Below are 23,088 nucleotides of genomic sequence, written 5' to 3' on the forward strand. Positions count from 1 at the left end.
TTTAGAAATAGATTTCAGGCATCTGAAACTGGAAAAAAAAGAAAGAATAAACCTCTGAGACAAGTTGCTTTCCATCACAGGAGGATGTGGTCAAACCTGAAAACCAAGAGCAGTTACATATTTTTCAGGGGTTTTTCATTGCTTTCGTTGGATGGACATGATAATTATAGTGTTAAAAGTGCCACAAAAGTGGTATAACGTCAGCAGCGCTCTGCTGTCATTCATTTTGCATGTCTTCTCCATCACACCTAGCATACTTGTTTTCATTCAGCTGAGCATTTCATCTGCCAGGCGTTGGCACTCATCCACACCTGGATTATCACCTGCAGCATTGTGCAATATGAGAATTATTTTATTACTGTGTGGTGAACATACTAAAATGTATAACTGCATTACCGTTATACACAAACCACATAACGGTAAATGTACGCTACCTACGGTAATTATAGCTAACTATATAACCTACTATAATGTCCCACCTAATAGGCCCCCTATATGAGTATGTACGGAAGCGCGTCAGTCCAAAAGTGACAATTCCGCGGTGCTCTGCTGCTGCTGCTGCTGTTCTTAAAGGAGACGCATGTTTAACAGGCCAAGTCTCAGCCAAAGAAATAAGAGGTTTGCTATGGCTTTAAGAAGTAAATAACGCTCGGTGTTTGTAAAATTATATTCCTCATACAACGTTACTTTTGTAAATAATAAGGTAGCTAATTAAATGCTCGCGTAGTGACGTATAATGTACTCCTGGTCGAGCTAACAAAACTTGGTCCCCACTTGGGCTTTCTACGTCCATCTTAAATGATTTATTTTCACAACTAAATATATACCACAAGTATATCACAAGTCTGGGAGGGTCCATACAGTTAAATAAACGCGGCATGGACCCGGGGGAAGGCGACGTTTCTGTTACACGTTCCGGCTACCGCGACTCAAAGGAGGCCCCGAACTCATCCGCGCACTCGGCTGAGCTGTCCAGGGGGAGCAGAGGGCGTAAGAGGCGGGGGGAAGCTGCAGTGACCTCCCCGGATTCCTGTGATTCCTTGCGGTCGAGCGCCGGACGTTGTTTGCGAGTTTTGCGAGCCAGAGGAGGGGAAGCCGGTGTGACTTCTGTGTCGAAGAGTTTGGTTTACGTGAAAAAACCCGACAGACCACTTCTCAGAGATGAACCACGCTCCAGAAAGCAACCGGACACGAGGTGAGTGCATGCACAGAGGAATGCAAAGTTAGGTCACTTCTCTATACATAACTGTGGGTCCCGCATAACCGCATTCCTCGCCTGGGGGGTCTTGTTGGGAGCTAATTTACAGTAAGTCTGTCCTGCAAGGGATGCTCGTAACGTAGCTGTTATTATCGGAAGTGTGTTTTCTCAGTGGAGTTTCTTAAAGCTATAGAATTACCAGACGTGCAAACCACAGCAGATGAATTCCATGTTCTTGTAAATCCTGCCTTCGCTCACTGTCCAAAACAACAGAGCTACAACTGTCTTGTTTATTAACCAGATTTATTTTGACTTCTATTTGACCATTATTTACTGTAAACCATCTTTTACACAGAACTGCCCCCAAGAAATCCACATTCAAAAAAGGTACACACACTCCAAATGCGTGTCATCTATCTATGAGCAGGAATATTGTTCTTGTGATTTATGGTATATGTCACTAACATATTTGCATGCTGACTCCCTCAGCATCCAAACACACTCCTGCACCAAAGCTGTCCAAATCCAGAAGAAGCAGAGGGAGACCCTCAGCACGAGCCTTAACCACACCAGCAACGGCATGCAAGCCTGAAACGGAGACAGAGGCTTCATGTGGTGAGAAACAGGTTCTTTGTATTGCACGGTTGTTCAAATGTCCAAACAGTCATCCCCAAGCTTAAATTTATCACCTCTGTTTCTCAGGGGAGGACACGGGTGCTTTGAAAGGATGCAATGACAAGTGAGTGTTACTCCACTTAAGGTCTAAGCAACACAGATAATGTTACATTCCCCTTTGATAAGTCAAAGTGAATTTCATTGTGGCCGGTATGATGTTGATCTCCACATTAGTGTTGCAGATGCAGATGCAGATGTGGATGCAGATGCGGCTCTCGACGAGGACCCTCCATCCAGACATGGCCCAGATGACTGCGAGCATAAACCCGAAACAAAAACGTATGCTGAACTCACAGCCTCTTTTTTTTTTGAGGAGGAAGTTTGTTGGCTTCAGTAGTGACTTGTCCTCTCATTTACCAGGGAAAAGTCAAAGCAGCGGGCCATGGCGCAACAACAGGAAGTCAAAAAAGAGGAATCTGAAGAGGAAGAAGGAAGGAATGGTGTGAAAAGGTAAGAACCAGCAAGGTTGTTTTTGCACAAACAGGTCGGACTGGGTGATAACAACAACTATCATATGAAATTACAACACATGCTACTCTTACAGATGGTGTAACAATAAATTGTAGCTGATCCCAAAAACTGAACCGAGAACTTCTTTATTTGTCTTGATTTAGGCGAGGTAGGCAGCCCAAAGATGAAAAAGCCCCTAGGCAACCAAAACGCAGGTATACATCTCTTGTAATAATTATGACTAATAACTATGTCATTTGAAAAGAATGCGACTGTTGTAAGATTAAGTCTCTTCTGTTGTAACAGGAAAAAGCCCCCAGTGCAGTATGTCCGCTGTGAAATGGAAGGCTGCGGCACTGTCTTAGCTCACCCACGCTACCTACAGGTATGTTACCCTTCAGCTGCAACCATTGCAAACCCAAATATTTTTAAGGGCGCTGTCTTAAGTTATGCTCTCTAATTGTACTGTAATTTGTACTGTAATTTGAGTACTAGTTTACCCATTGACACATACTCTGCATACTATTCTAAATTTTCTCTCAAGCTTGATGTTAATGTTTCAATGATTAGAATAGTTTAGTCTGTGAAGGCTGTTAATGTATCTTCAACCAGCTGACACTTTCAATGTCATCTCTTTATTTCAGCACCATATAAAATACCAGCACCTGCTGAAAAAGAACTACGTGTGTGATCACCCTTCATGTGGGCGCTTATTTCGTCTTCAGAAGCAGTTGCTGCGTCATGCAAAACACCACACAGGTGGGCACAGGTTTTGTTTCTCTTGTTTTGTTTTATGTTTTTTTTGTTTGTTTTTTTGGGCCCATTATGGCTTTTTTTTCCAGATTCAAACCAATGGCTCCTGTAGCTAGGACTGAACCTAGATTGTATGGTAGATATTTATAGACAGAGCATCTGGACTGGCAGTGTGCCATTATGTTTATTTGCTTTTCATCAAGCCGCTTGAATTCCCTACTTCTGCATGATAAGTGAAAAGAAGAGTAGACATTAGATGGTTTATTCCATTTAAAGACTTGATTTTTCCTGTCATAAAGTCTAATTTCCACTCATCATTTGTCTTTCAGATCAAAGGGACTACATCTGTGAGTATTGTGCTCGTGCCTTTAAGAGTTCCCATAACCTCGCTGTGCACAGGATGATCCACACAGGAGAAAAGCCAATACAGTGAGTAGCCGTAACAGTTTGCTTATTTGTTTAGACTGATGAATATTCCCAGTATTGTTTGCGTTAAGAAACTCAAATTTGATGTGTTTTATGTTAGGCTAGATTTAAGTTGTTGTTTTTTTGACAGAATTAACATCTATTGTATCCCTTCCTGTCTCTGCAGTACTTATAATAAATCTCTGTCAGTCCTCAGAGTTAAGAGTCTAATACATGTTGTATATTCCTCAGAATATCAAAGTAATTGAAGATGTAGACCAGTCTCCTTAGCTGTACCTGTTGATGGGACTGCATCATAATGACTGACATTTGAATAATGATGAACATTTTAATTTCTATGATTATTAGGTAAAAGGTGTTTGTAGTTGTTTTGTTTAGATTCTGAACAGTTCAAGTGCTACTCAAAAGCTGTATGTAAATCCTATTGTGAAGTATTCTGCTTTACTTTAATTTCATTGCTTTGTACTCGTATAAGTAAACTGCAGTGAAACTGGAGGTAGAGTCTCAGATGATCTCTGAGCTTCACGTCAGTTTGTCTATAAGCTTTTCTCTGTCTCCACCCTGTGGCAGGTGTGAGATTTGTGGCTTCACCTGCCGTCAAAAGGCCTCCTTAAACTGGCATATGAAGAAGCACGACGCAGAAGCCTCCTACCAGTTCTCTTGCTCCATTTGTGGCAAGAAGTTTGAGAAAAAGGACTCTGTTGTCGCCCACAAGGCCAAGAGCCACCCCGAGGTGCTCATAGCCGAAGCCTTAGCAGCTAATGGAGGTTCGGTAATAAGCAGCCCCGCCCCGGTTTCAGAGACTGTCCCTGTAGTCACCCAGCCTGACCGGCCCTCCCCTGTCAACCAGGGGAGCGAGGAGAGGCAGGCGAGCAAGGAGAGCCAGGACATGGTGGATGGTGCTTTCACCCCACTGCAGCAGGTGGTGCTCCCGCTCGCCCCACAGTCTCAGATAGATGTATCCCAAGCCCAGTTCCTCCAACTGCCAGTGCATCACGTGGTGCAGCTAGACCACCAGCAGCAAACCCACGCCTTACTCCACCTCACCACCGCGGCCCCCCCTCATCAGCTATCCAGCACCACCACCAGCCACCCCCAGCTCATCCAACTCCCGATCCTTCCCGCCAGCACCGTCGCATCCATGACCCCCCAGAGCACGCTCCTCACCCTGAGCTCCGTCGTCCCCGCCCTGGCTCCCCAGCAGGACGCCCAGTGGGGGAGGGAGGCTGACGTAGGCGCGCAGATACCCGGGGAGGGTGAGCTGTGGCAGAGGGTCATCGTGGACACGGGTCATGAGGAAGTCGGGGAAATGATGTGGGAGGGCAACAGGGAGAGGAGGAAGGAAGATGAGGGGATTGTTTGGGGTCGGGAAGGAGAGAGGCAGATTCTGTTGCAGTGTGCTGAGATTCATGGAGATAATTTAATCTAGACAGAGAATGAGGAACTTCACAGAGGGTAAGATGACAAAAGAGGGACAAAATACTGAAGAAAATGTCAAGTAAATTAAATATTTGAAATAACAGATATTATTTCCATGCAGTATAACATAATAGTTGCATATAGTACTGAATTACAGCGCTACTTCATATCAGGGAGTGTAATTTATAATATTATAAATTACAACTTACTTATTTTACCACTTGATGAATATGTAATAATTATGTTTTTTCATCCTGTTTGTATATATGTGTATTATAGACTGAAGTCTAAAATAACATTATTTTCCCATAGCATCCCTGCTCTGTTTATATGCATCTTTTTTGTAAGGTGAATTTATAAGTGTAATTGAGTTACACAGGTTCACTTGAGTAGTTTCACTTATTTAAAACAACTACAGCCAGATGGTTCTGTGTAGAAGGATCTTAGTTGTTAGATAACACAAGACACTAAAATGTATTGAATTTTTTAGTCCATTCCTTGAGATACATAAATTAATCTGCCCTGAGTAGAAGTTTTATAGAGGATGGAATTATAGACAAAAGTAAGTCTTTTTTATTGATTATCAGTCTACTAATTTGACATGTCAAGCTGTCTCCCGGATGTTGTAAAGAAAACATTTAAATCACCTTCCTCATCTGATTGTATTTGTCAAGTTTTCACTTTCACTTTTTTTTTGTTAATTTTTGTGTGTTGAAGCAATGTTAGATAATAAGATATACCTCTATAACCTGCCTCTACTACTGAGTACCCATAAGCTTTCAATCTTAATTTATCAAATGTTTCCAGAATTACTATAATAAACAATTAATATTCTGAAGTCTTTGGATGGTGTTTTTTTTTTTGTCCAAATCCTGTATAAAAGGTGATAATTACTGATTCGTTAGAATCAACACATTCATCAATTAGTTACACTTAGTATGATGTATCAGGTGAATAAAAAGCAGCTTAGTAAAGTAATACAGATTGTACACATAATTGTTGTACACCATAAAGCTGAAAAAGGACGTGAACAGTGTTCTCTGCTGGACAAAGTGTGTAACAAAAAAACTGCTTTAATTTATTCCAGTGAACTTTGATATATTTTTCACAAGGTACTTAGACCCATTCACTTTAGAGGCAGAGATATGTGAACAAAAGACAGAATGGCCAAAAGAAAATGGTGTCTTTAGATTTTTGCAAATTTAGTGAAAAATTAAAGAAAATAAATAAATGAACAAACAAAAACTAAATAACAGTTCTATTATTGTTTAATGAAAGTTTAGAGTGACTGCAGTCTAATAAAAAGGAGTATGTCATTATGTGGATAGGATACTATTTTGCCGAGAATATAATATTGAAAATAATTGAATAAACTTTATTTTATTTAACCAGGTTAGTCAATTGAAAACAATAACAACAGCTGTCATTTGCAATGATGACCTGGACTGGACATAGAATAGAGAATAGAATAGAAAATACTTTAGTCATCCCTAGGAGGGAAATTCAGATCGTCCAGCAGCTGGACATACCTACACCTTACTTTTTGTCAGAGTGTAGAAACACAATTGTAATTAACTAATAACACATTTAATTTTTCACACATGTCCTTACATCAGAGATGATCAGACTTAGAGACGGTCATCAATTATGAATCTGGAAATACTTTTCCATTAAAAATTAATGAGTTCTCCATAGGGACAATGAAGAACGTATGGCAGAGCTTTTGTTCCCTCTTGCTTTGCAAAATGTGCACTTTTTTCAGATGAACACCCTATTTCCTCATCTGGTGTTTTTTCGAATGTTTTTTTATTATCTGTTGTTATTGTTTTTATTGGAAAGTGTATTGAAACCATGTACCATGGTGATTTTGCACAAGCTGAATTCCTTGTGGTTTTTCACATTAGCTTGCAGAGATGGGGTGGGAAAAAAACTACCCCAATAATGAGAGTTTTTATTATTTGCGGAAGGATGGGTGGGCCACACGGTGACGTTTTTGGGGGAAAGAAAAAAATGTGCGTCCCCCTAAAACCGCCCCTGTGCTTGCGGAACCATCCCCTCTGTTTGCGTGCGTGCCAACATGAACACCGACACAAACACGCTGCGCGGACGCTAGCTGCGGTGTGTGGACCTCTAACCGCTGAAGTATCAATAAGGAGGGGGAGACAAAACAAGAGTCTCGGTGTCAACATTTTTCACGACCTTGGTGGGGGGGACAGGGAGTTATTCCTCCGCTCGGGCTTCATCCAGCTCGCGGCTATAACCCACCTATATAAACACGGGCTGGAGTGCAAATGGCAGAGCAGGAGGAGCAGACGGTCACCGTGCTGGACGCGCCGGTGCCCGGTCGGTCGCAGACCGGGAGAGCCGTGGCTCTCGCTCGGCTACTTCACCACGAATGTACTCAGCTGCTCCAGTTATACGTGAGTTTATCACTTTTTGCACGCTCGTTATGCTAAACATGAGACTGGTCAGGCGGTGAGGTAGGTACTAGGTAGCACAACACTCCCCTGCCCCGTTAGTTATGTTGGGGCTTATTGGGAGCATGAAGCAGGCAGCTAGCTACCTGTCGCGTTTCAATGATATGTTGGACTTGTACTGGATATACTTTTGACATTCACCACTGTGCACTTGTGTGTTATTGAAGGGATACTATGCCGCAGAGTGTAATTACACTAAAAGAGGCCCCCACCTTCTCCCATTTCCCAAGGGAGCCCTAATGGATAGAGTGCATTGGATTTTTTTTTTCTGCTGTCATGCTTCTGTCCCCCCATCTTTCATACAGAGTACCTTAAAATCAATGTGATTTTCTCTCCAAGTTCAATTTGCAATCGATCAAGAACTAGGATTGCAATGCCAGTAGCACCTTGTTATGTGTTTGGTTTACAGTCAGCACAGAAAAAAAATCAATTTTTTCCCCTCATCATTCCCAGAAAGACAAGGAGACCTTCTTGTCGGACCACACCCCAGACGGTGGGCGCATCGTGTCCCTGTCCCCAGACTCAGAGGAGCCCAGCGCGGAGGAGAAGGTGCAGTTGCTGCATTCGGCTCTGCGGCAGTGCTTGGGACTGCTCCACTGTGTCATCCAGAAGGAAGAGGAGGAGTGGGGTGAGCTGGAGGGCGACTATGAGACCATGAGGAAGACCGTCCGAACTCGGCTGGAGCACTTGCTCCACAGCACCAAAGATCTGGTGGACACCGAGGAACCGACCCCGGAAGTCACCCCTGACCACCAGTGTACTGAGGTAAAGTATAGGTGTCTAGTTAGCTCTTATGTCATATGATCACAAGAAAGTGTCATAAGTAAAATATAACATTCACCTTCCAATCACTCAGTTGTGGTTGCCAGTTAAATGCAGGGCTAATGACACATTTATGGAAAAAACTCAAACAAACTGAACACAAAATGGCAGAAGAAAGGGCATATTATAAGTATTTTGTAAGAAAAATCTCTTATTATGTAACAAATTATATAACGTTAACAAGAAATTGCGTAACTGCCACTAAAAAGGATAATAATGTAAATGTATAAAGCCAATGTATGTCTGGGAAATTAACTTTCGTCACCTTCATGTGTAAGATACATTTATTTATCATGATGTACCGTAATTATAATAGCTGAAGTACATCAGATCAGCAGGATATTTCTAAACTGTCACATCTCTGTTATAATGGGCAACTGTAAGGCTCAGCAAGGGTTTGACTTAATTGATTAATTACATGATTAATACTATTATATGAATGTCGTTGATGTTAAGAAAAAAAGGAAGAATCATATCTTGTGATCAATCCACAGAGAATAATCACCCAGCTCTGTGTTTTTGCATCTTTGTCAACAGTTTTTTTGTGGTTCACTTTAGTTTTCATATATATATATATAGTATATTCAGTCCTTTATGAAGTACACAGCTCCTGGGCGCCTCATGAGCAGGAAATAACAACAAACAAAAACACATCCCTCCCATGTTGTTGTTATTATTTGCAGCAGGCAGCAGTTTTCAACAAAAAGGCTCCGCAGGTCCATTATGTCCCACTGGCCCAGCACCAATCAGCAGAGAGATAAAGAGACTAAAGCTGGTGAACATGGTGGAGTTGTTAAAGACTAAAAATAGAGATAAAACAAATCAATATCACACCTAGAGATTCATGGACACTCCCCTATCCGTCAAAGTTTAAACTTAGATGCCCATACACACACCTTATTGCTCTTTATTCCTTCGTACTGTGTCCTGCTGGCATTAAGGGTATTTGATATCGACTTGTTCTCCTTTGTGTAGGAACCTGATGGAGCATTTGGGCTCAAAGTGTGGACCTACCGAGTGCTGATAGAGCTTATCCACTGGGCCGACCATGCAGCGCAGACCCTCCACGTCATACACACAGAGAGGGAAGGACCTGGAGAGATCTAATTTTCTTTGTCTCAATCCAAAAACTATCTATGAATGAACTCACTTGACACTAACAGCCAGCTTTTTTCCCTTTTACTTATACCAAAAATAAATATGAAGTAACGTGGAATATCGTCTGTGAAAATTAGAGGTTAAAAGTGTACTGCTTAACTAAAATCACAACTAAGCTCCTTTAACAAAGCGCAAAGTAAACGGCTTTTCCCAGACGTTGGTATTTCCACAGCAAGTGCTAAAATGACCTCTGGTTTGCCACAGTTGCTATTTCCTTTGACAAAGAAATGAGTGCAGACTTTCAAAGTGTATAAAGGTTGAAGTGCTTTGTGCAGTGGCAGTTAGACTGTTTGAAGATGTCTTCTTTTGTATACAGTGTGTAATTTATTTTTTATTTAAGTGGATTTACCTTTTGATGACTAAAATACCTGCTGTTCATAACACTCCAAAATCTGCTAACAGCTAGAATGTAGCCAGAAATACATGACTGATAAACTGTGACTGATGTGCAGCTGAATCTGTAACCGTTTGCTATTTTAAAAGTCCAACGTAGCTCTCAATGTACCACAATATTAACATACCTAATCCATATAATTCCATATCAAATTGAATGTTTCCATCATGTATTGACCGATTGCGTGCGTAGTTTGTTGTTTGGCACAATCCGTGATGGTCAAGTGTCATGTTTGCTGCTCTGATCACCAAGTTCTCTCCTGATGTTATACTTGAATGTGCTGCTACACTGTTCACAAGTTTGAACTATAAAGAGCACGTGGTTCTCCCACATTTTCTGCCTCACCGTCCTCTGGAGGGTGAAATAACGTCGGGAGAAACACTGTTAGACTAATATTTCCTGATTGTACTGTCTGTAGCCAAAAGTATCAAACACTCTGCACCACAACACATTCACTGTAGTGTTAAATACCCGACACAGCGTAAACTCACCTTGTGAATGAGTTGTGACTCACTGGAAGTGCTGGGCTGCTGGAATGGTGAATTTCTAAATGCCATGCTTCATTTTTTCTTTTACCTCTGTGATAAATAACTGGATGTTCACTGAAGATTAAAACACAGTCTTAACCCTTGTATTTTGTTGACATGGGTTTTACTTTCTCGTTATCTTATTTTGTTTTACACCTCACTGCAATGTAGAGATTGCCACTTTCTCCCTTTAATCACACCATAGCTCAGGGTGTTTTAGTGAGTGCTCAGGTCAACGCAGAAGAGCACAGCTTCCTGCAAAACATGACTATAAAAATAGGAAGTTACATTCCTGTTATCCTTGTATTTGGAGCTGGGTTACAGAATTATTTTTCAGGAAACTTAACAGGACGCTGTTAGGAAATAACTAACATGTTACCGAACATTTTTTCTTTCATTAAACTCGAAAGGCATCCAGAAGGATATGACAAAATACACACGCGTATAGGGTTTTGAAAGGATCTGACCATATTTGAGAAGGATCAAACCCAATGAGCTTGAGAAATCTGTGGCAGGTCAGCACAACAGTATTGTGAATGGATCAGGGTCGGGAGATTGTGACAGTCAATAGTGATGAGGGCGAAAAGAGGAAATACATTTTTCCCTTATCAGTGCAAATAAAATCAGGTATTTAGTGGAGATGTGTGTGTGGGATGAATGAATTTAATTTAAAACCTTCAGAAGAATCATCATCCTTTTACGCAGAAATAATATTTGGGAAGTGGTTAAGTGGACAAGAGAAGAAAGGTGATGATAGATAGGCTACTATCAGCTGATTCTGGAAGGCAACAGTGAGATCTGACTAACACCCCATGGAGAGATGACATCTGCTGTGCACTGTGAAGGAATTTAGGTGTGTTAGCGTCTGTGGTCCCTCCAGTATTTAATAATAACGCATCTGAAGTGAGAAAGTTACCAACAAGTTGGAAAGCGACAGTGATGATTCCTATCAGGAAACCATGTAGTTCAACTAACAATAGGCCAATAGCGCTGATGTCACATAAAGGAAAAATAATGGAGAGAATTGTTCCACAAAGACTGGTACAGTATTGTATGGAAAGCAGAGGAATGCTATCACTTCATCAGAGTGGATGTAGGAGGGGTTGACGAGAGTTTACAGAAAAAGAGATTACGGGTACAATAAAAAGAAGAATCTGTAAAAGAATTTGTGTAGAAAAGGTAAATGCTGGGATTTGGAGGGAGGGGTTGTAATAGTACGTAGAATATGTGGTTGGTTTGGAGATATTTAGTCGAAGTATTAATTTAAGTCAAATCAGATCAACCTGATCAGGAATATTAAAATGATACTTAGGGCAGTGTCAATACTCTTTTCCAGGATGATAAATTATTTTTTTTGTCAAGTTTTTTTTTTTCTTATGTCATATTTGTAGGGAATTCAACCTACCAGTTGAAAAAAAAAAGATTTCAGCAGGAGAGTTGTTAATTATTAAATAAACAGTATAGATCAAACAAGTAAAATTCATAAGATTCCTGGAGGTGTGGTTTTATATGACGTATTCCTAAGATCAACACTGAAAGTAGAATGATATTGAATATTGATTTGTAACATGGTCTGAATGGGGAGCAAGTTGCAATAAAAATATTTATCATGGGTGAATTTATGGTTCTGCAATAAACCTCATTTAAGAAGCGGGAAGTGGTGCAAGCCACAAGCCCTGAGACTCCATGCTTCAGGTTGATGTGGGTGAAATGCTGCTGCACATTTAGTGCAAAAAGTTTATGATGAGCTAATGGGTAAATCTCCAAAGGCATTTTGAAGCTCGGCATCCAGCAGCAATGGCACTTCACTTGTGTGTGGCGAGACAAAGGGCCAAATGGGAGCAGTGAGAAAGCTAGATACATCACATTAAGTCTGAAAAGATGTATCCCCCTATGGTGCCATTAGCACTAACATCACCCTGGATGTTTCCCTCAGTGTCAATTGATTTCTATGTTGTGGAACAAATGCAGGTATTTTCCAAATATTGCAGGCTCATTTGAAGGCAGACAGGGGCAGGTTTAAATTGAAAGGATCTCAATACTTATTACACCATTGGTTTTACAGATGCTGTCTCTAATAGTCTTATCTAATCTGTGGTTTTTGAAATGTAGGGTAATGATGGTTATTTGAATTAAACCTGACTTCTGCTATGGCTGGAATTGAATTATTTAAATTTCAACAATAACTTTAAGTTTAAGTTTATTAGGGTCCCCATTAGGATCCTAATGGGGGTCCACACATAACATGTAAAACATCACAATAACCCAGACAGTTACAGGTCGATGACACTAAAATTGACGTTTCAATATTCTTTGATTCAGACCTTTACATTCATAGAATTGAATCTCCACAGCCATTGTTTTCAGAAAATAGTTGGAAATATAATAACAAAAAAGTAAATTGAATTAAAAAACGAAGTATTGCATTTAATCAGCTGATGACATGTTTTTAAATGCAAAAACTCGAAAATCTTAATTTAAAAAATGTAACTTAAGGCTAAAACTATCACATAACTATAGTGGGGTAAACAAATAAAATATTTGCCTATGTACCGTAATCTAGTGAATTTACTGTATTAAATCAAATTAAGCAGATATTCAAATCAATGTACTGGTCAGTAGGCCTACTTGAGTAAATGTGCTCAGTTTATTCCACTGCTTCTTCATAGAAAAGCATTGATTTATTCACACTCCCACGTGATTGAATGAAATATCACTATTCTATGGGTGTGCAGATAAAACAGCTTATGTGTGTATCCATTAATGATGAGGCTTGATGTTATAATAGGTCTCTCACTTTTCCTCAGAGGTGGGTGCACCCCATTTTACCATTAGAACCCCAAAGGATGTTGTGTTGCACATGCGCGTTGTGCAATCTACCGGAGCGCCAGAGGTAGCGAAGTGGAGTCCTAATGGCGGAGAATGTACGGTCGCCTTTTGACTACCGGGAGCCACCGACCCTCGACAGCGACGGGGATGGGAGCAAGCCGCCGCCGCCACGGGGGTGAGTGGAGCACGGCGAGCCTCGGGGGTTTTGCCTCCGCCGCGGCGCGGAGGGTTTGTTTTCACCGGGATTTTTTTTTGTGTGTGTGTGTGTGTGTGTGAGCAAAATGCAAAGAGCCAGAGCTGCAAGCGTGCGCGTTTGTTTAGTTAACGTTAGGAGCCCTTTTATTCGCGTGCATGATTTCACCGTAATGTTGCAGAAAACGGAGCCCGGGGAAGGTGTTTTCCTTCTGCCGCCGCCGCGTCCTACGAAGCCGAGCCTCGGCCGACTCGCCCCTCTTCGCGTTTTAATCGCCAGCCTTTTAAATTGTATGTTTTGACGGTCCACAAGTCCCAACATTAGCTGCTAGGGGCTAACGTGCTAGCCGCGGTGTAGCATTGATGTTAGCATGCACCCAGCAGCAGAAATCATCAACGTAACGTCGCTGAACGAGTGTCCCCCGGTCAGTGGCCGTGCTCTCCTGTCGATAATACCCGCCGTGTGTGTGTGTGTGTGCGTGTGTGTCCGTGATAAGCCCACACACCGCATATCTGTGAACATATTATTCAACAATGTGAGTGAATTGAGGCTGTGGACGCTGCTGCTGCTGCTGCTGCTGCTGCTGCACATCATGACTCGTGGCTTGTTTGGCTTTGAGTAAACAAAGTTGCTGACCACGACCAAAAAAAGAAGAAATGCAACAACCTGAAAACAGAGCGGCTGTCACCACGGGCTCGGTGAATTAGGCTCGCTTTGTTGCGATAATCACTCCTGTGTAAATGCAGTTATACACTATGACGTGATTGTAGAAAGGGGTGGGGCCATTTCTAATATTTTGATTAAAACATGATAACGATAACCCCCGAGATTCCTGAAATCATAGCTCTGACACGAGCTGTGCATTTTCAGGACAAAGTGTCTCTTAATGATCATGGTGATCACCACATCTTTTTTGTGTGTGGGGGACTTGTTTACACCTGGATTGCCAGGTAAACTTTGTTGAGAGGACAGTGATCCAGAATAATGTTGTTCTCTTATGAATTATTCTGCAACTTCATGTAAAGGGAAGGAATCAAGGTTGGACTACACACAGCCAGTAGAATTTATTCAAAGCTGGAGCTGAAACAAGCTCTAACTCTGCATGGACAAGTCGGTCAAAAGAAAAATAATCAGGATCTATTTTCTTAACTGATAATAATCTATGAATAATTTTCCAAGCAAGGATGCCAAACATTCCTGATTTGCTGCCTCGTCAAAGTTAATTTAAAAAAGCTGCAACATATTGGTTATTAGCTATAATTACTGGTTCATCTGCATTATGTTAATTGATGTTGTGTTTTGCCAAAAGTCAAATACCCAAGATTTTTTAGGCTACATGCAATCATCAAATCATAGAAAATGATTGTTTTCCAATTATTGTGTTATAAATCTGTCACATGGATAATGTAGTACTATTACTACTACTATTATTAATGTGAGCTGCTGTACGAGTGGATTTCCCCTGAGGCACAAACAAAGCATACTGTCTGTCTTAATCAACTGACTCCTAGTTTTAGCTTTAATTTCTGACATCTGCAAATGGTTTTGTCCTTCCTTCTCATATCAGGGGCATGTTATTTTTTTTCATAAGTAGAAGAAAAAACTCCATGGTCGCCACCACTGCGAGTGGTTCATAGTGTTATTGTAACAGTGGATGAGTCATCCAGCTGATATAAATCAAATTGAAGGATCACTTGGCCACAGGTATCGCATGCCGCCCTTACTTGAGGGTGTCCTCCACTCGGATACCTCCTGGAGGAAAGTCTTTAGGTGCTTTGTGTGAATGTGTCATTCAGCTTTATAACACCCTGGTCTTGTCTTTTCAGCCGCGTGTGTGGGAGAAAAAGGAAGGGGACACCTGTGAAGGTGTGTGACCGAGCGTATGTAACAGAAGATGAGGAGGAGGAGAGCATGTCGGAACACAGCTACAGCCCTGGTATATATAGAAACACACACACACACACACACACACATATTTTTCTTATGATGTTGGTGTTTTAAAAAACAAGTGTGCCATGTTGTAGTAAGGAGGAACACCTTCTATCTTTGAAAACATACGGCGTGTGGTGGTTGAGGAAGCTGTTAAAATATGCTAGATTAACCAGTGTACCGTCTCCTAGGTGATGGCCAGTACCCGGAGGGTGCAGAGGACCGCCTCCCCCCGCCTGGCAGTCCCTATTACCTGCCTGATCCCACTCAGCTCTGGTAAAGTGGACTTGTTGTCACCATGCTCACTGTGATCTGCTGCTTTCCTTTTTTAATTTATAGACATGTATTTATTGAATTTTAACAGTTTACAGAATACGTTGCATATAACAGTCATACTAGAAAAGAATCCACTCCCCCCACCCCAAAGGTTAAAATAAATAGTTAAAGAAAAAACAGAGCTAAAAACAAAAAAAAACTGGATAATGACATTTCGTAATCATACACAGCCTAGCATCACATGGTTAAGGTATCAACAGTTAGGGACATATCACCTTCAAGTTAGAGTTTCTTCATCTTCACAGTTCTCTAAAGATGCAAGAAAAGGATTCCACATCTCTTTGAATTTGGCTGATTTCTTTTTCATTGTGTATGTTAACCTTTCTTTTTTCTTTTTCAATGTATTTATTGTTTTTCCTTTTACAAAGCATTTTATATTTATTATATAGCATTTTATTAAGTAACACAACATGAACATGAGGTGTTTTCTGTCACAACACTACAGCAAAAAAAGGAACCAATCAAGTACATCTTGATTTAGAAAAAAACTTCAACAAATAAAGGGGCATTTCAGAGGAAATGTACATTTTCTTACTTCCAGAAGTCATTGAGTTTAGATTGCTGAAGCCTCATTGAAAAAGCGATTCTTTCCATTACATTAACATGGTAAATAATATCATACCATTCATAGATAGATGGTATGTCTGGCTTAAGCCATTTCTTTGTAATCGCTTTTCTAGCAGCTAGACTCAGTATTAGACTCACATTAGCTGAGTGTACAAGTCCAAAATGAAGTTCGTCCCAGTTGAATGTGTGTATGTTAACTTTTCAGTGTGCCGGAGTTGGGGGAGGAAGGGGCCAGTGGAGTTCGGGGGCCTGTGCTCTTTCATCCGCCACCAAACTGCCGAATTCGGGAGGTCCACTGTGGGACCCAAGTGCGTCTGGTTGTCATAGCAATCCGAGACATCGCCAAAGGGGAGGAGATAACAGTGGACTACAGTCTGACAGACTGGGGCGAGAATGCAATGGTGAGCAGCTAACTTTTATTATTTTATTATTTTAGTTTAGTTTATTTAGTTTATCGCAGGACAGCGTGCAGTGACATTGATCATTCAAAGAAATAAAAAGATGGCTGCACCAGATTTAGCCAGAACGCTAATTTCCATCTGTAGTCCTTGACATAAAAACAGACATCATAAATAGATTGTAAGTACACTTTAAGATACACAATACAGGGTACATTAATGCCAGCAATCATAAGACTAAGGGTTGTTTTTTTTTAAAAGAAAGAAAACAAAACAAAACAAAAAAAGAAATTAAAGAAAACTAAAGAAAAATTTTAATCGTTAATTAAACTGACATATTGAACTAATCGGGTTTGTTTTAATTTAAAATCTGTCTCTCACCAGGAGGACGAGGCCGGCCCCCACCCACTGTCCCTCTCTGTGTCCGATTATCTCACCCCCTCCTGGTCATTATCACCCTCCTCCTCCCCACTCACACACTCGGAGCCCAGTGACTCCGATCGCGAGGAGGACGAGGAGGAGGAAGACGACGACGACGACGATGACGACGAAGAGGAGGAAATCGAAGAGATACGGGGCCGGATGCTGCGCCGCCGCAAGAAGCGCAAGATGCCGGCCGCCGTCAATTCGAAGAAGAAGACCGCGCCCCCCTCGTCTAGGGGACCCGGGCGCCCGTGCTCTTCTTCCTTTTCCCGCCCGGCGCCCGTCACGCCCCCGGTCAGATCCCAGTCGCAGCCCCCGGTCAGCGCCCTGGCCCCCCCGACCACCAACATCAACAATAACATTAACATAAACATTGGCAGCTCCAGCGGCGCCACGGTGAGCCGGCGGCAGCACTGCCCGTACTGCGGCCGCCACTATCGCTCTCTGGCGCGGCACCTGGAGAAACACCACGCCAACCAGCCGGAGGTCAGGACGGCCATGGAGCTGGCGCACCTCCACACGCACAACTCCTCCAACGGCAGCGCCTCGCACCCCCAGCCCTCGTCGTCGTCGTCCTCCTCCGCCGCCGCCGCCGCCGCCCCCCACAGTCATTCCTTCGCTGTCCCCCAGCCTTCCGCCCCCAACCCGGCGCCGCCCTCTCTCTTCTCCAGGGAGAGGGAGCCGCCGGCCACCCGCTCCAGCACGGGCGCCGTCTCCTTCTCCCTCTCGCTGTCGCCGCCTTCTTCGGCTCAACCCGCCGCCGCCTCCGCCTCCGCCAAGAAGGGGTCGAGCCTACCCGGCCCACCCGCCGCGAAACGCCCCGCACCCCCGACGGTGACCAGGGTGAAGAGCCCGTCGCCGCCGCCCCCTCCGCCTACCCCTCGCAGGGGTCGGAGGATGAAGAGGGAGAAGCAGGAGGAGCAGCAGAAGGTGGAGGTGGAGAGCTCCAGGAGTCAAGAGGAGCTGGTCCCGCCTCCCACTCCGGAGCCCGACGTAGATCCAGATGAAGATCTGGAGCTTAGTGGAGAAGGGGAAGAAGATCCACCAGAGGAGAAAAACGGAGAGATTGTAAGGTGTGGTTGTCTTTTTTTTCCTCAGTTACATATTTGGTAAAATGATTATATGGTAGGCGTGGGAATCTTTTACTATCTCACGATTAGATTCGATTCAGATTTTTGGGGCTATGATTCGATTCAAAACGATTTGATTCATTATGATTTTGCTTCAGTCTATCGGTGTGCAAAGGATCCTCATGATCTACTCCAGTCTGCTTTGCAAGACAGAATGACGCAAGTGTCTTTTTCACATTTATTGAGTTTTATACATTTATCCATGCTTAAATTGAATTGTTGAAACTGTTGCATACAAGCAATATCACATATTGCTTAATTAACAAAATTTTAAAAAAAATAGTGCAGTTAAACATGTTGCCTTTAAAATTCTAAGGAAACGGAGGTCGAAAGCCAGCAGATTTGTTTCCTTTTTTTTATTTTTTAAAATCGATTTTGGGACATTTTATATCGATTCTGAATCGTGTTAAATGAGAATTACGATTCTTATGTGAATCGATTTTTTGGCACACCTCTATTAGATGGTGCATTGTGATTAGGGTTGGGCATTTCGAGTAATTTTCCGAGTAACCGAGTAACCTAACCTGGTCTTACTCGAGTAACTGACGGACAGAGCGCATTACTGACACACAGCGTCGTCAGACAAAATATCAGGTGGATAATAATAGCAGAGATTGGAGTTTAAGATGCACATATGGGGCATATGTGCATCTTTATGCCGGAGCATAAATGCGCTGAAATACCCCAGCTGCCTCAGAGGGGAAAACTTTTTTTTTTTTCCAGTCATTAGCGGTGCTTATTTATTAGTCCACACTACATTATGGCGACTCCGCTCCTCTCTGCCTCGCATCGTCTCAGGAAATAACTCGGAAGGTTTCAGAATGTTGAACAGACTTGATGATACCTGTCGTCTCTACCCCAAGGGAACCACCACAGGTTCTTGGAAAAGGTTTGAAAGTTCGAGGCTCGATCCAAAAATGCTTCCACACAGCAAAAAACCCGAGCCATGGCATGATTACGTATATAGTTTGACCCGACACTGGACGGTGCTCTAACAGGCCTTTTTAAAAAAATCCTAGGTTAACCGGGTAATAATTCGTAACCGATTAGCAGATTGCCTACTGGGTTACTCGAGTACTCGTGCACATGCCTAATTGTGATTATAACTGCTATTTCTCTGTCTCTCTCTGTTTGCAGCACACACAGGCATCACATGTCGCCGCTGCTCTCCTCCCTCTCCTGTCTGGTCCTCTACCTCCGCCACCAGCAGCACTCCTCCTTCCTCTCTTTAACCCGCTCTCCTCACTCCGCCGAGGCCTGGCGCCTGCTCTGTCATTCCAGCCTCTCGCTACTGATCCTCTACAACCGCCACCGTGAGTGCGAGGTGGCCAAGCTCACTATTCAGGACTACCGCAGCCGCGTCTCCCCGCCGAGCGGCTCCGGCACCAGCGCCCCCTCCGGCATGGAAGCCCTCTTGTCGCCTTTCGAGCGCCAGGTCCTGTGTAATCTCCCGCGGGCCGGCGTTTTAGGCAAGCGCGGTCGCATCCAGCCGCTTCTTCTCCCACCGCACTGTGAGTCCTGCCTGGACCTGCTCCTTCAAACTAGCCCGAACGTGGGCGTGGATCCGGAGAGCCCGTATGTCTTCTCCCGACCGTACCACTCTCCTGCCACCCCGCTCCGGGGAACGGACCTCCTGAGAAACCTGGCACGGACCAGCGGGGCCAAGAACCCCGGAGCACTGACGGCGACGCGGGTGCGGCGGCAAGTCGCCATCCTGACCCAGCTGCTACTGTTAGAGGAGGGTGAAGGCCAGGGCGCAGCTACCAAACGCCTGGAGGACTTCCTGGAGCGGGAGTACCACGTGACCCAGAACTGCTCCTCTATCATACGGGATCCAGCGCTCATGGGCCGCGTGGGTCGTGTCGTTCTTTACGGAGAGAGGGAAGGTGTGCTTTTCAGAGGGATGAGCCTGCAGCACATCTGCCTTGAGTTGGATGGTAAGATCGACGATCATATATTTTCTGTTTTCACTAGGAAACCCAGACCACAGGGCCCAGGAGCAGGTATTTCCTGCCTGTGGTGTTTCTGCTGCTACGTTTGAACTCCAAACATCTGTTTTGAGTGATGTTAAGGGGTTGCATGACTTCAGATTTTCTAAAGTCCACTCTAATGTTATAAAAGTCAAGACGCTGATGACGTCACTCATATTTTTCACAGAAGGGAATGCTTTGCAACAATCTGTATTCACTGACAGACAGCTCATGAGAAAATACTGTAGCCCAGTGTTTTTCAACCTTGGGGTTGGGACCCCACATGGGGTCACCTGGAATTCAAATGGGGTCACCTGAAATGTCTAGTAATTGATAAAAGAAATTACTGATAAAAAATATTTTTTTATATTCTTTTAAAAATTATGATCAAAAACACCACACACAATCTTAAACAACTGTATTCTATACTTTCACTTTTTTGAATATAAATTAAGTTGAAATAAAATGCAGCATATAAAAATAGCTGAGCTGGCGCATCTTGATTGACAGGGTCGCCAGAAATTTGTGATGTCAAAATGGGGTCACGAGCCAAAAAAGGTTGGGAGCCACTGCTGTAGCCTAATGTCCGTTAAACAGTTAGGGAGGAAAACGTCACAGGCAACGGCCTGCAAGCCTAATCACCATCACTGTCCTGCTCAGTCATAGGAGTTTTTTTAATTGCCTGCTTATTCTGCTGCGGTGGTGCGCTAGTGTTTTTTTTTGTTTTTTTCATCAATGATCCGTGGAGAGCGATCATGGATCAACACTGATCCACTACTGGCTCTCTGTTACAATCATCCACGTCCTCACTTTGGACACCCTCACTTAGAATAAAATTAATAACCAGGTTTTACCAAGGCCGTGCATTCAGCAATAGAAGACAATTTAAATCAATTAGGGTGACGGATTAGTTTCATTGAGCCACTCAGCTGTTGCTTCAAGCGGCTCTCCTCTTGTACTGCCAAAATCACGTGACTGGAGCAGGAAAGTCGACTAGTCTGTGCAACCCCTAATAAATATATATATATATATACTGTATATATATATATATATATATATATATATATATATATATATATATAAATCTCAGTAGACATTTCAAAAATGCAAATAAAACAGAGTCTGTATAGCGTCTAAATTGATTAATTTCCTTCTGGTGCGCCCTGTAAAGTTAAAAAAAGCCATCACACTGTAACACTCATGTTTGGGATATGGAATGTGACAAAATAGTGCAATTCCAGGACATTAATGTGGTCAATTGGATTTGATTTGATTTAGAGACATTTCATTTAAGAACAACAATTCTGCAGTTGATCCCGTTTCTTGGAAAATGTCAAGATGTATGTTAATTTGATTTGGGCTGACCACCTCATGTTTCATCTCCCGTCCCGCAGTGATGTCTGGGAACTCTGGAGACTCATTCTCAGAAGACTCTGAGCCAGAAGAGGAGAAGGAGGAGGTCAAAGAGAAGGTCGAGGTGTTGGTGAAGAAGAAAGGACCGGGTCGACCACCGAGGAAGAAGAGAGCACCCACTGCTTCTCCAGTTAGCCCATCAATACCCAACGTCCACAAGAGGCGATGTATTCCACCTAAATCAGGTAACAATCAGCCGATAACGGTCAGCGTCTTTCCAATGAGCCTCATTAGTTTGATGATGCACAGTATTAACATCCTGTATTTCCCATAGGGAAGCGTGGAGTGCTGAAACGTCCCTGGTCAGAGGCGGAGCGTGTAGCGGTGGAGACTCACCTGAAGAGAAACCTCATGGAGCTGCGCGTCCCCGCGAAGGCGGACTGCGAGCGCTGCCTCGAACTCTGCCCCCTGCTGGTCAGCAACCAGCGAGACTGGAGGGCGATCAAGTTTTACGTCCACAACCGGATCCAGCTGCTGAAGAAGCAGGGCAGGAGGGAAAGCGCCGCCGCCATCTGCTAGAGCGAAAACAAAGAGGTGGCAGAGGACACGTACCATAATGTACAAAACCACCAGCAATCAACGATGAAGAGGAAAAAAACTCTCGGCCATGGTGGAGAGCCGCTTCTCCTTCTTATTTTTATCCGTGGATACAGTACCTGAAATTAGGTGCTTTCCCTGTCTCATCACTCTGGTCATAAGGGAGTAGTGTAATAAAAGTGACTAAGCTAAGAAAAGGTCGGGTCGCTCCAGTTAAAGAATCATTCGTATTCAGTGTCGAGGATGCCCAGTGTCTGTTTCCGAGATGTATTTTTAAGTGGTTGGACAAGATGTACTTGTAAGTGTGAAATATGAGTTCAGACACAGTGAACGCTGTTTTTTTTAAACGGTCATTTTTTAAATGTCATTTTTACTTACCGTATCGAGATACGTGACAGTGGAGTGGAGAGTGTTAGGGGGATGCTGGAGAGAGAAGGTGACATGCAACAATTAAAACAGAGTCTGGAGTGATGCGGTATGTGCTTTAGACCTCTAGACCACCAGGACACGCTACAACAAATGGTCCTTCTAGTCTAGCATTTGCTTCCACGGAAGGCTGACGACCAAACATGAATGTGTAAAGCTTTGGAGGAAGAAACCAATGGTTGTGATGGTTAAAAATCCCCACAGTAAAAACTACTTGTCTTCAGGACTGAAACGTGTATGAACCTGTACAGTTTGTGTTTTAATATTGACTGGGCATTGTGGACCCCCGAACCCATGGCACCCAACTGACGAGTGTATTTAAAAAAAAAGTATTCTTCAGAGTCTTGGACCATGATGCACCTGTGAATCGGTTCCTGCATACCTCTTATACCATGATCATAGTCAGACTAGTATGTTATCAAGGCACGCCTACTTGAATTTATTGCGTATCAGAATTTTTAAAAACAAATTTTATTTCAGAATCAACATATGGTCATATTCACAATGTAAATACTTCCTAATCTATGAAAAGTATACAGTAGTGATTACAAAGTTAGTATTGTGTTATGGTGTACATACTGTAAATACTATCTGTACTTATTAAAGTGTATGACATTTTGCTGTGTTTTCTTAAACTG

At 42.9% G+C, this 23,088-nt stretch overlaps 2 protein-coding genes across 3 annotated transcripts; both read left to right on the forward strand.

Annotated features, from left to right (window-relative positions):
- Nucleotides 1-244: 244 nt before the first annotated feature.
- On the forward strand, nt 245-10,402 carry LOC146969346 (uncharacterized). 2 transcript variants are annotated; one of them, XM_085759008.1, is made up of 11 exons: nt 245-1,195; nt 1,554-1,585; nt 1,688-1,813; nt 1,901-1,937; nt 2,048-2,152; nt 2,234-2,323; nt 2,488-2,538; nt 2,630-2,708; nt 2,968-3,082; nt 3,406-3,505; nt 4,073-5,762. In XM_085759008.1, the coding sequence occupies exons 1-11, from the start codon at nt 879-881 to the stop codon at nt 4,929-4,931; spliced, it is 1,911 nt and encodes a 636-aa protein (XP_085615134.1). In that variant the 5' UTR covers nt 245-878; the 3' UTR covers nt 4,932-5,762. The 2 variants fall into 2 exon arrangements, with proteins under 2 accessions (XP_085615134.1, XP_085615135.1); XM_085759009.1 differs by lacking the exons at nt 245-1,195; nt 1,554-1,585; nt 1,688-1,813; ... (5 more) ...; nt 3,406-3,505; nt 4,073-5,762 and adding exons at nt 7,220-7,341; nt 7,852-8,163; nt 9,196-10,402 and having other exon boundaries at nt 2,241-2,313.
- Nucleotides 10,403-13,121: 2,719 nt separating this feature from the next.
- Nucleotides 13,122-23,068, forward strand: LOC146969347 (uncharacterized). The gene is made up of 8 exons (XM_085758922.1): nt 13,122-13,303; nt 15,148-15,257; nt 15,442-15,526; nt 16,359-16,554; nt 16,936-18,047; nt 19,242-20,041; nt 21,469-21,672; nt 21,762-23,068. Exons 1-8 carry the CDS (start codon nt 13,212-13,214, stop codon nt 22,004-22,006), a joined length of 2,844 nt encoding a protein of 947 aa, XP_085615048.1. The 5' UTR covers nt 13,122-13,211; the 3' UTR covers nt 22,007-23,068.
- The last annotated feature ends 20 nt before the right edge of the window (nt 23,069-23,088 follow it).

The sequence above is a fragment of the Trachurus japonicus genome, chromosome 18 (genome assembly GCF_045865225.1).
Source record: "Trachurus japonicus isolate A0001 chromosome 18, Traja_1.0".
NCBI classification, from domain to species: domain Eukaryota; kingdom Metazoa; phylum Chordata; class Actinopteri; order Carangiformes; family Carangidae; genus Trachurus; species Trachurus japonicus.

Bases quoted from the DNA above. Each gene is read 5' to 3' on its own strand.
- LOC146969346 (XM_085759008.1), top strand. From the start codon at position 879: ATGGACCCGGGGGAAGGCGACGTTTCTGTTACACGTTCCGGCTACCGC. The intron at 1,586-1,687 runs GTACACACACTC...TGACTCCCTCAG, and splicing joins GAAATCCACATTCAAAAAAG to CATCCAAACACACTCCTGCA. The intron at 2,153-2,233 runs GTATGCTGAACT...CTCATTTACCAG, and splicing joins CATAAACCCGAAACAAAAAC to GGAAAAGTCAAAGCAGCGGG.
- LOC146969347 (XM_085758922.1), top strand. From the start codon at position 13,212: ATGGCGGAGAATGTACGGTCGCCTTTTGACTACCGGGAGCCACCGACC. The intron at 15,527-16,358 runs GTAAAGTGGACT...TTAACTTTTCAG, and splicing joins CCTGATCCCACTCAGCTCTG to TGTGCCGGAGTTGGGGGAGG. The intron at 16,555-16,935 runs GTGAGCAGCTAA...GTCTCTCACCAG, and splicing joins ACTGGGGCGAGAATGCAATG to GAGGACGAGGCCGGCCCCCA.